The 12,930-nt window shown below is 40.8% G+C and overlaps 1 protein-coding gene across 2 annotated transcripts in view; it reads right to left on the bottom strand.

Annotated features, from left to right (window-relative positions):
* The window catches only part of DMD (dystrophin), a 2,362,317-nt gene that overhangs the window by 1,634,210 nt on the left and 715,177 nt on the right, over positions 1-12,930 (bottom strand). For both annotated transcript variants that reach the window (XM_079764882.1, XM_079764883.1), the window contains exons 14-15: positions 9,348-9,449; positions 9,115-9,222 (exon numbers count right to left, since the gene is read on the bottom strand). In XM_079764882.1, the coding sequence (XP_079621008.1) occupies positions 9,115-9,222; positions 9,348-9,449 (210 nt within the window). The remainder of the gene's footprint in view (positions 1-9,114; positions 9,223-9,347; positions 9,450-12,930) is intronic.

The following is a 12,930-nucleotide window of genomic DNA, read 5'->3' on the forward strand; positions in this document are numbered from 1 at the left end:
GTGAAGTGCCAGGAGCCAATGGCTGCCTAGGATGTGGAGCTGTTGACGCTGACTGACATAGAAACCGGCCAATCAGAACCAAATCTGGGTGAAGTGTGAGGAGCCAATGGCTGCCTAGGAGGCAGAGCTTTTGACACTGAAAGGCATAGAAACCGACCAATCAGAACCTAATCTGGGTGAACTGTGAAGGCAGAACCTAAGTTGGGGGCTGAGTAGGGGTTTTAAGGGCAATAGCTGTTTGGTGTAAGGTGTAAGAAAGCAGTTCAGTTTTTTAATGACCAGTTTGGCAGTATAGTGCATATGGCTGGCTATCAGTGCAGATATAGGGATTATGTATTTTTATCTGTCTAGAGCATCTCCTCCTGCTGAAAAAGGCTTCCCCCCCCCCTTTAAGCAATCCTAGCCTGTATAATCTATCTATATTAATAAAAGGATAATATGCAACTTAGAATGGGTCGACCGGCCATTTTCTGGACATCTGACTTCCTTCCTGAGAAAGCCATGGTGGTGGGGGCCAAGGCAGAGGCAGTTAGGAGTAATCAGACTGGCAGGGGAGAGCAGTTGGGGGCGAGATCAGGCTGGCAGGGGAGGGCAGTTGGGAGCAACCAGGCTGGCAGAGGAGGGCAGTTGGGGGCTAGATTAGGCCGGCAGGGGAGGGCAGTTAGGGGCAAGATCAGGCCAGCAGGGGAGAGCAGTTGGGGGCAAGATCAGGCCGGTAGGGGAGGGCCATTGGGGGCAAGGTCAGGCCAGCAGGGGATGGCAGTTGGGGGCGACCAGGCTAGCAGAGGAGTGTGGTTGGGGGTGAGATTAGGCTGGCAGAGGAGGGCAGTTAGAGGCAAGATTGGGCTGGCAGGGGAGGGCAGTTAGGTGTGAGATCAGGCCAGCAGGGGAGAGCAGTTAGGGGCAATCAGGCAGGCAGGCAGGTGAGTTGTTACGAGCCAGCAGTCCCAGATTGTGAGAGGGATGTCCGACCACCTAAACCATCGGTTGGACATCCCCCAAGGGGTCCCCGATCAGAGAGGGTGCAGGCTTGGCTGAGTGAACCCCCACCATGCACAATTTTCATGCACCAGGCCACTAGTTTGAATATAAAACCCTTGAATGAAGTTTACTGACAAATATTTTAGCATGTTATTCAATTAATTTTGGTTCTTTGAGTATAATTACCTTCTCAAACTAACTTTAGAGTTCATTAAGTAACTGAATATGCCACAAATCCTTTGGAATGACTTTGCATGTTTTCAAAATACATATGTATTTTATTAAATAATTTTTATACCATTCTTATTTCCAAAGTTCCTGTGAGTTATGGAGGATTACATATGCCCTTTGGTTAATATGGAATTAGTAAACAAAGTGGTGTGTGTGAAATCAGTAGATCAGGGCAGCTTATTCTTTCACTTTTCCCTGCACTTTAGAAAATCTAATTTCCAGTCAAACACTAGTCCTTGATATAACTTGTAAACACACAAGTACAGGAAAGAAAGGGAAAACATATTTTATGGACCCTTTATAATCCCCTCTTGGTGATGGTAGCAAGAACAATGAACATAAATAAACTAAGCTGTGAGACCTGTCATTTTAAAACAAACACAAATTTATTTAAGAACAAATATTACATATGGTAAAGCAATTGTCATGAAACAGATGAACCAATTAATTACTCATAAACTGAAGTTAGTAATAGATAAATTTTATACCTTGATTTTGTTTAAATCAGATTACCTTTCCTTCCATTAAATTTAAGTGCATACTTGGACTAATATTAAACCAACAATTTATGCTACCTGCCTAGAACTGAGACCCAAATTCAAATTTCAGTGTAGAGTCTTCCAATTCTTTATGGTGTCTCATTTTCCTTTTATTAACTTTTGGCATTTATTTATTTACTAGTGGCCCGGTGTATGGATTCGTGCAGTGGGGTCCCTCGGCCTGGCCTGTGGGGATTGGGCCGAAACCAGCAGTCCAATATCTCTTGACGGGTCCTGGAGTGCAAGAGGGCACTCTGCAAAGTTGCTGTTGCTCAGCAGCTCTTGTGTTGAGTGTCTACCCCCTGGTGGTGAGTGAGCATCCTAGCTACCTGCCAGTCAGCCCGTCAGCAGTTGCTTAGGCTTTTATATATATAGATAGATTTATCCTCATCAGAGGAGGATGTGCTTAGAGAGAGGAAGGAAAGGAGAGAGGGAGGGAGAAAGGGAGAGAAAGAGGGAGGGAGGTAGTAGGAAGGAGAGACAGAGAAGAGAAACATTGATCCCTTGCCCCAACCAGGGATTTCAGGGAAAGTCATGCATGTTCCTTGACTGGGAATCAAACCCACAACCTTTATGTGCATAAAACGATGTTCTAACCATCTGAGCCACTACAGCTGGGGAGCATGCGATTATTTTATTGTAAGCCAACTCAAGTTGTTTTTGGAAAAAGCATAACAGAAATAAAGACATACTTCTAAAAATAGAAAGATGTAAATACAATCTTCTTTGACTTTCTCAGGGTTTAAGTGATGATTTTAAATAACTATATGTGTAAGGCTAAGAGGTGCATCCAGTATTTAAACTGAATATGTAATGAGTTGGAAACATTTCAGGCAAGAGTCTGAATTAGGTTTAAAGAACAGGAAACAATTTTCACTGGAAATTTATGGGTGACCTCATGTTACCTAAACAGGTTTTCATAGATGATCTATAAATCTAATTGGATACCCAAAGAGATTTAGTGACAAATGAAACTAAGCCTCCTGTGCTAACACATTAAATCAAATAAAGAATCATTTGGCGAACATTACAACAATAAAGGGGAAAGTCACCATTAAATACAATTAGGAAAAATACATTCATGGTAAAGTAAAAAGAGCATTATTATGCAACTGTGGAATTTTCAAATCAATATATTTATCTAAATCTATATAACAAAATTACAAAATTCCTGTACTAACAAATGCTTCTATCTAGATCTCTGTGTGTGCTTTTTTAAATGGTGATGGCAGGTTAGTTTTTTTGTCTCAATTTGTTTCCTTTTTGCTTTGGATATCTACTTCTTTCTTCTCCCTTTCTCTCTCTCTCTCTCTCTCTCTCTCTCTCTCTCTCTCTCTCTCTCTCTCCATAATTGCTCAGTTCCCTAAGGGATGTCCTACCATGACCAAAAGAGGCAGAAGATAAAAAGTCCATGATGGTTGCAGATACATTAGATTATATATTAGATTATAGTAATCAACTGCCTTCTCCAATCTATCCTTGGATATACATTCTTTTCAGCATGGATTCTATGTGGCCATGTTAAATATCTATGATTTAATTATTAATTGAGTAAAAACAAGAGTCTTTCTGCTTATCAAAACCTGATAATAGGACTTTGAGTACCAGAGAAACACAGAGCTCTATAAAACTCAGGAGGCAAACGGAAGCTCCAGAAAATTTATATGCAGTCAGAAAGGATCTTAAAAGGAGGAAAATATTTCATTTTCATAGAAGCCAAGCACCTGTACCTACCTCCAAGGTAGGCAGGAAGGTACAGTCAATAAATCAGATCAGGCAAAGTAGAGACAGGAGGAGACAGCTAAGCTGCTCAAGAAGACCAAATAGGCATGTTCTCTCTGGTCAAGGTTAGATGATTTGAAGTGAGAAAAAATATATATACTTACAAAAGACCCAGGAAGTCTTCACCCTATTCTCATCAGAAGAGTAATGCTAAGATAATTTCTCTTACATAGCAAAATTGATTTCTAAACCTATTTTATGTGCAGTTACTTACCTATATGTGAGAAGTACTCAATTGATTCATATCACCTATTGCTATACTTAGGTAGATTGATCCATTGTGGAGATTCTCAACTTTAGAGAACATCAGAATCTCCTGGAGGGCTTGCTACAATGCAGATTGCTAAGTACTATTTCCAGAGTTTCTGAGTCAGTAGGACTGAGTTGGGGCCTAAGAATTTGCATTTCTACCAAGTTCCCAGGTGATGCTGAAGTAGCTAGTGTGGGGACCACACTGAATCTTTCTGGATGAATTCTTTGAGGATGAGAATGGAAACTAAGGTCAAGGTAGCAAGTCCTGGTAAAATAGCACCATCAGTGGGGACATGCTGGGCTCCCAAAATCATCCCTTCTGTGCCATTTGATCCCATAGGCACCTGAGAGTGTCCCAATTCCACAGGACTCCTGTAGGCCCTGCACATCATACTCTCTTGGATCAAGCTTCCCAGAGTTGACCTTCCCTGGCAATCATGACCAGTCTTTCCAAGCATCTTGTACTGGTTCCCATGAACATCTCTCTTGCATGTTTGGGCCTTCCCATGATAGCCTACATTTTCCTATAAGCTTAGAATTCCCCTGGTAAAGGGTACAGTTTCTTCTCTCCTTTTCTTTTTATCCTTTACAACAAATAAAATTTCAATTTTTACCATAAAAAATAGACCTACACAATTTGGATAAAAATACACATATACAGGAAATGAAATACTTGATTTCTCCCCACCCCCCACCTCAAATAAAAAGTAGGTAAAATCCCATGGATTAATAGTGATAATATTTCAAAACCAATTATACTGATTGTAAATAAAAGATTTTTAGTACATGGTATCTATACTTAGGTATGTAGTAGGAACTAGTGACAGATGGCACCTGTTTTGGGTCTCAGATTGTGACATATTTTAATGAACATTAAATTCTTATTCACTGCCTGAGTCAGCAGGGGAATTTTACCTCAAAGTCTACACCAGCTGTCAGGTTTTGTTAATTGGCTTAAACTATCAAATGTAAGACTTATCCATAACATATTTTCACTTTGCTCACAAGTAAGATGACATAATTTGAATTTTAACCATATTGGAAAATTATTGAGACTTTGCTAAGAGAGCATTTTCATGGCCCTGAGGCTAATAAAGTCATTTACACACAAAAATGTCAATATAGTGACATATGATTGTTCAAAATGACAGTTCTTGATTACTGTTAGATTTTGTCAAGGAATCAAATGATATGACAAGTTTTGAAATGTTTTAGAAAGCCTGGACCTGAGTCTTGATGTCTTAGTGCTCATTTTAACTCTGCTATTAATGTTCTATGACACCTTATATAAATGCCATGTGTTTTTTTCCTGGGCCTTAATTTCCTCTTCTGAAATAAACTTGTCTCTCTCTCCTCTTCACACCCAATGCTACTTTAGATTAGCTCTTCTAACTGGTCTCCTTACTACCAAAAGTCTTACTAATACAGAGTATTACAAAAATGCAAATATAATTGTTATCAAACTCTCAATGGCTCCCTATCAGCTGCAGAACAAAACTGCAAATACTTTTGCATTCTGTTGATATATATATATTACTTTTTATAAACCTTTCTTTTGTCATATAATCACTCAAGAAAACATATATTCTTTGAGGAATGATTTGTTATAAATAACAAGCTAGCTTGTAATAACCAGTAATAAAATAGTGAATCTATTTTAAATTAAAAGCCTAAAGATTAGTAATTATGCAACAAAAAATGTATAATACAAATAAATATATTTAAAATGATACGAATTTAACAGGGAAATTTATTTAAGAAGAGCTTTTAAAGTAAATAATTTAATTACTGTGAAGTGTGATATATAATATCAATACAGAGACAGATTAATTTAGATAAAATTATGAAACATTATTTATAATAGACCTTTGTTTTATATTAGAGTTGACATCAAGTTAGCACTTAATAGAACGGATCTATAAAAAATCAAAAAGAAATCCTAATTATGCAATATTTTACTTTAAAAATAAAGCTTAATATTAGATTGGCCTCTCCTTTACTAGAAAATAGTAGGATTAACAGTGAAAGAGACGTTTTAGAGATCTTTTTAAATCCTGTAAAGTTCATCTCAAACTGAAATGTCTTAATGAATACTTCCCTAATGGTCTTTGTTCTGCCAAAGTTCCCTTAGTTATCAAAACACAGGCACTTATAATCAGTGACATTGCTTTGTTTTAATATTTTTTCCTTGCTTCCCAAACTAGGGTAAAAGCTTTTTGTATGTGAGGATAATCATCTCTTGTACTTCTGATATTTCCCAGAGAACTACTGAAGTATATTACTTTAGACATATACTGAGCACTTTTTAGGTTATGTTTTGTTTTTAATTTTAAAGAAAATTAGGGAGAGGGAGGGAGGGAGGGAGGGAGGGAGAGAGAGAGAGAGAGAGAGAGAGAGAGAGAGAGAGAGAGATAGATATTTGGTGTTCCACTTATTTATGCATTCATTGGTTGACTCTTGTATATGCCCTGACTTGGGATCAAACCCACCAACTTGGCATATCAGGATAACGCTCTAACTAAAGTCTTATTTCAGGTATGCTATATTTTTCAAGAGTGTAATTTTGTTTTAGGAAACAAGGTTGAAAATCTACCTGTATCTTATGGAATTAATGTTTGTATCTCTCCAAAATTCATATGTTGAAGGTCTAACTCCCCAATATTACAATATTAGGAGGTGGGCTTTGGGGAGGTAATTAGGCTTAGTTTCGGTCATGAGAGTAGAGCCCCCATGATAGGATTAGTAGCCTTTAAAAAAAAAGGAAGAGATATCTCCATTTCCACCACCAAAAAGGTGCTGTCTGGAAGCCAGGAAAAGGGCCTCACCAAGAGGCCAGCACCTTAATCTTGTACTTCCCAGCTTCCAGAACTGTGCAAAATAAATGTCTATTGTCTAAGCCACCCAGTCTATGATATTTTGTTAAAGCAGCCTGAGCTAAGGCACTTTAGCTTTTCCTATTTTAATTAAGAAAAGTAACTATCCTATCTATAAAACAGTAATATGCAAATCATCACTCCGCTACACTCACAAGCCATGCCCACCGGCCACACCCACTGGCCAATCAGAAAGGGAATATGCAAATACACCTAACCAAGATGGCTGCAGCCTCAGAGAGCAGTTGTTGGAACTGGGATATTGGAGCCGAAGATCAGAGGGGAAGATCGGAGCCAGCAGGGGTCCCCCACAGGTGATCAGAGCCAGCTGGGGTCCCCTGCAGGCGATGGGAGCCAGCTGGGGGTCCCTGTCCAGGGCCCGAGCCTCAGCCAGAGGCTTGCGGCATTGGCTGGGGGTGGAGCTGGGCCACTGGAACCAGCTGGGGTCCCCTGCGGTGATTGGAGCCAGCTGGGGGTCCCTGACCAGGGCCCAAGCCTCAAACAGAAGCTTGAGGCCTTGGCCTTGGATGGAGCGGGGGATAGAGCCATCTGGGGGTCCCTGCCCAGGGGCCGAGCCTCAAACAGAGGCTTGCGGCATTGGATGGGGGCGGAGCGGGGAGATCAGAGCCAGCTGGGGGTCCTGCCCAGAGCCCAAGCCTTGGCCAGAGGCTTGCAGCCTTGGCCGTTGGGGCGGAGCCTGGTGATGGGAGCCTGGCGATCAGAGCCAGCTGGGGTCCCCTGAGGGCGATCGGAGCCAGCTGGGGGTCCCTGCCCAGAGCCCAAGCCTCTGCCAGAGGCTTTAGGCCTTGGCTGGGGGTGGAGCCCACGAGCGGAGCCAGCTGGGGGTCCCTGCAGGTGATTGGAGCCAGCTGGGGGTCCCTGCCCAGGGCCCAAGCCTCAGCCAGAGGCTTTAGGCCTTGGCTTGGGGTGGAGCCCTCCGGCGGAGCCAGCTGGGGTCCCTTGCAGGTGATCCGAGCCAGCTGGGGGTCCCTGCCCAGAGCCCAAGCCTCTGCCAGAGGCTTGCGGCCTTGGCCGCTGGGGCGGAGCCTGGCAATCAGAGCAAGCTGGGGTCCCCTGTGGGCGATCGGAGCCAGCTGGGGGTCCCTGCCCAGAGCCCAAGCCTAGAGGCTTGCAGCCTTGGCCGTGGGTGGAGCCGGGCGATAGAGCCAGCTGTGGGTGTCTGTGGGCAATTGGAACCAGCTGGGGGTCCCTGCCCAGGGCCCGAGCCTCAAACAGAGGCTTGCGGCCTTGGCTGGTGGTAGAGCAGGGCGATCAGAGCCAGCTGGGGGTCCTTGCCCAGGGCTGGAGGCTTTAGGCCTTGGCAGGGGTGGAGCCGGAGATCACAGGAGATAGGTGTGAACTACAGAGGAAATACCTTTTCTGACCACTCATTGGCTAAGCTCCCTGTATGCCACTGGTAATATTCTTAGTAACTTGGGTATAAGAATCCAAAAAAGTGATCTAGGGCTTTTCCACCACACTCCTGGAGAAAAAAATGAAGGTCCACTGCTGGAGGGCTAAGAAATGTCATAACCTGCCCTACACGGTTTGGTTCAGTGGATAATGTCTAGGTTTGCCAACCGCAGAGTCCAGGTTAGATTCTGATCAAGGGCATGTACCTAAGTTGCAGGCTCCTCCCTGGCTGGGGCCCAGGTCAGGGCTCAGGAAGGAGGCAAGCAATCTAAGTATTCCTCTCACTTTGATGTTTCTCTCTGTCTTTCCCTTTCTCTTTCACATTCTCTAAAAGTCAATGGAAACATATACTCAGGTGAGGATAAAAAAAAAAAAAAGAAAGAAATGTCATCCTATCTAATAAAAGAGTACTATGCAGATTGATCATCACTGCAACACACAATATAGCTGCCCCCATGTGGTCAAAGATCCTGCCCCCATGTGGACACAGATGGCAACCACAAGATGGCCAGCAGGAGAGGGCAGTTGGGAGGCACCCGGCCTGCAAGGGAGGGCAGTTGAGAAGGACCAGGCCTGCAAGGGAGGGCAGTTGGAGGTGATCAACCCTGCAGGAGAGGGCAGTTAGGGGTAACCAGGCCGGCAGAGGAGGGAAGTTGGGGGCAAACAGCTGGCAGCAGAGTGGTTAGGGGGTGATCAGGCTGGCAGGCAGAAGCGGTTAGGGGCAATCAGGAAGGCAGGCAGGCAAGCAGTTGGGAGCCAGCAGTCCTGGATTGTGAGAGGGATGTCCGACTGCCCTCAAGGCAGTCGGACATCCCTTGAGGGGTCCCAGATTGGAGAGGGTACAGGCTGGGCTGAGGGACAACCCCCCTCCGTGCACGAATTTCGTGCACCGGGCCTCTAGTATGATATAGTTAAACAGGCTGATCTAAGCAAGAACAATGAACATTTGGTTTAGGATATGAACAATGGAAGAATGAAATAATGGTGTTCATATAAACTATTGGGATTTTTAAAAATATGATTGAAAGAATAAAAATACATACGGCCAGCTTTTGAAGACTTGATAACTTTTCACTTTGATCCTTAAAGCCACTTGTGTGAATCTTGCTCACTGCATCTTCTTTTTCTGAAAGCCATGTGCTAAAAAGGCACTGAAAGAAATTAAATAATTCCCAAAAAGAAAATAAATAATTATTAAAGTAGATTATCATTTTTTCATTTATTCATTTAACATCTTTCCATGTCTTTCAATGATACATTTTCCCACATGACTCACCTGTTCTTCAGTAAAACGCTGCCATTTTAGAAGTATATCTTGTAAAAGAACCCAGCGATCTTCTGTCCACCTACAGATGTTTGCCCATCGATCTCCCAGCACCTGGGGAAGAGACAACCCACCACAATGTCATCAAATAATTAACTGTTAACTGAATTCCATTCAAAATGGCAAAATGCATCTAATTTTGAGCCTCCAATATATAATAGGAGTTGTAAAGAACATCCTTCCTGCTTCTGCTTATGATCGATAAGCACTGCTCCTTTAGCTTACCTTTGACTATTTCACTCTTTCACCTTACATTGAAAAGCAAAGATACTTACAAGAAATCTGAAGCAGTTATCATACCACTGTTTGAAGTGTCTCCACAGTAAATGTAAGACAGCAAAGTCATAAAGATAGAAGCAAAAAGCATTTTGCATTGATAATATGACAATGTGTAATTTTCTTAGGTCAGAAAATACACCCCAAAGAATAAAACTCTAGTACTCTATTAAGTGCATTCCTAAGCACACCCTTATTTGAATTGATCCTGTGTAATTAGTGTTATTTATATATTGATTAGAGAAGAAAATCATTAGTAACAAATTATATGCACACATGCATTTTTTAAAACTCTCTGGATTATTGTTATAAATGATTAAAAATGACTATATCTCCAAACTAGTCTAGTGAGAAAAATGTAATATTGTCTGAGTAATAACTGCCAGTTCTTTAGCTGTCACAAATGTCTTTGTGCACACTCTATTTTAATATGTAACATAAACCAAGTACCAATGGTTTTTACATAATTAAATATGTTGTAATGCTTTCTGCACAAAGGAAGTGTTTTATGACAAAAAAGTATCATTTATTTCAACTCCACTATGATGCACTTTAGAGACTGAATTTTCAACTCTTTTGACTTTCTTCATAAATAACAGAATTATTTTCACATACCTATTGGATCTTTAAAACTAGACTGATGGTAATTAGATGTAACACGATGATCATTTTGTAGTGTATACAAAGATCAAACTACAGGCAGTCCTTGGGTTATGTCGGATATCCATTCCTATGGCGCGACGCAACACGATTTTCGCCATACCTTGGAACCCACCTACATAAGCACCTACATCACTCACATGGAGCACATACACAGCAGTAATGAAGTGAAACAGTAAAAAGAAAATTAAAGGAAAGATAACAATTCCTGACCTTTACTTGTGGTAAATAAATAATTAAAAAATCATAAAGCACATATGTACATACATCAAAATGATGGAACTTTTTTTTTTTATAAATAAGTGGGAGATTGCGACTTAACCACAAAATGACCTATGTCGAGTCCAACGTAATACAAGGACTGCCTGTATTATGTTGGACAACTAAAACGAATATAATGGTATATGCCAATTCTACTTTAATAGAAATAATAAAATTAAATGTTTTAATACAATAAAAAACAACAACAAAGTATTTCAAAATATGGACAGGTTTTATTTTATAAAGAATTAGAGCTAGAAGAAAAACATTTGTTACTTATATATTTTTACAAATAGATTTAGCCTCTAAGATAACCCTCATCATAATTTCTACATTACTTGATGCTACATGTTTGGATTGATCCACCTAGAAGATATTGATATATGATTCAAATAATACAATGTAATTAGCATCAGGACAAAATCAACCTATTCCTAGGTGGCTTTGAAACCCCTAATTTTTCAAAAAATTTGTTTAATCTACCACCTTTTTTATAGTATTACATATATCTTTTTTTTCCCTAATTGACCTCTCCCCAGCCACTTCCACCCCCCCAGCAAATGCCCTCCCCCTCCCGTCTAGTGTACCAGTATGTGTCCATTGGTTATGCTTATATGCATGCATACAAGTCCTTTGGTTGATCTCTTACTCACCCCCACCCTCCCCTGCCTTCCCTCTGAGGTTTGACAGTGTGTTCGATGCTTCTCTGTCTCTGGATATATTTTTATTCATCAGTTTCTGTTGTTCATTGTATTTCACAAATGATTGAGATCATGTGATATGTATCTTTCTCTGACTGGCTTATTTTGCTTAGCATAATGCTCTCCATGTCCATCCATGCTGTTGAAAATGGTAAGAGTTCTTTCTTTTTTAAAGCAGCATAGTATTCCATTGTGTAGATGTACCACTGTTTTGTTTTTTTAATCCACCCATCTACTGATGGGCACTTAGGCTGTCTCCAAATCTTAGCTATTGTAAATGGTGCTGCTATGAACATAGGGGCACATATATCCTTTCTGACTGGTGTTTCTGATTTCTTGAGATATAATCCTAGAAGTAGGATTACTGAGTCAAATGGCAGTTCCATTTTTAATTTTTTTGAGGAAACTTCATACTGTTTTCCACAGTGGCTGCACCAGTCTGCATTCCCACCAGCAGTGCATGAGGGTTCCTTTTTCTCCGCATCCTCGCCAGCACTTGTCATTTGTTGATTTGTTGATGATAGCCGTTCTGACAGGTATGAGGTGATACCTCATTGTTGTTGTTGTTTTTTTGTGTTTTGTTTTTTTTTTGTTTTCATTTATTTATTTATTTATTTTTATTTATTTTTATTGTTTAAAGTATTACAAATAGTAGTACATATGTCTCCTTTTTTTCCCCATTGACCTTCCCTCGGCCTCCCCTTCCCCCTGGCACATGCCCTCACCCCACCCCCCAGTGTCTTGTGTCCATTGGTTATGCTTATATGCATGCATACAAGTCCTTCGGTTGATCTCTTTCCTCCCCGCAAGCCCTCCTGTTGTAATTTGAGTCTTCTCTGCCTCTGTATCTATCTCATTGTTGTTTTGATGTTTTGATTTGCATCTCTCAGATGATTAGTGACTTTGAGCATGTTTTTATATGTCTCTTGGCCTTCTGTATGTTCACTTTCGAAACGTGTTTATTTAGGTCATTTGCCCATTTTTATTGGATTATCTTCCTTTTGTTAAGATGTATGGTATGAGTTCCCTATAAATTTTGGAGACTAGACCTTTATCATAGATAACATTGGCAAATACATTCTCCCATGCAGTGGACTTTCTTGTTGTTTTTTTGATGGTTTCTTTTGCTGTGCAGAAGCTTTTTATTTTGATGTAGTCCCATTTGCTTATTTTCTCCTTAGTTCCATTGCCCTAGGAGCTGTTTCGGTCAAGATATGGCTATGGCATGTGTCTGATATTTTGCTGACTATAGATTCTTCTAAGATTTTTTTTATGGTTTCCAGTCTTACGTTTAAGTCCTTTATCCATTTTTACTTTATTTTTGTGTATGGTGTAAGTTGGTGGTCTGGTTTCATTTTTTGCATGTATCTGTCCAATTTTCCTAGCACCATTTATTAAAGAGACTGTCTTGACTCCATTGTATGCTCTTGCCTATTTTGTTAAATGTTAATTGAGCATAATGGCTTGGGTTGACTTATGGGTTCTCTGTTTGGTTCCATTAGTCTATATGTCTTTTTTTGTGCCAGTACCAGGCAGCTTTGAGAAGAGTGTCTTGGTAATATAGCTTGATATCTGGTATTGTGATCCCTCCAATTTTGTTCTTCTTTCTCAGGATTGCTGTAGCTATTCAGGGTCTT

This window comes from Cnephaeus nilssonii (assembly GCF_951640355.1).
Source record: "Cnephaeus nilssonii genome assembly, chromosome: X".
Taxonomy (NCBI): Eukaryota; Metazoa; Chordata; class Mammalia; order Chiroptera; family Vespertilionidae; genus Cnephaeus; species Cnephaeus nilssonii.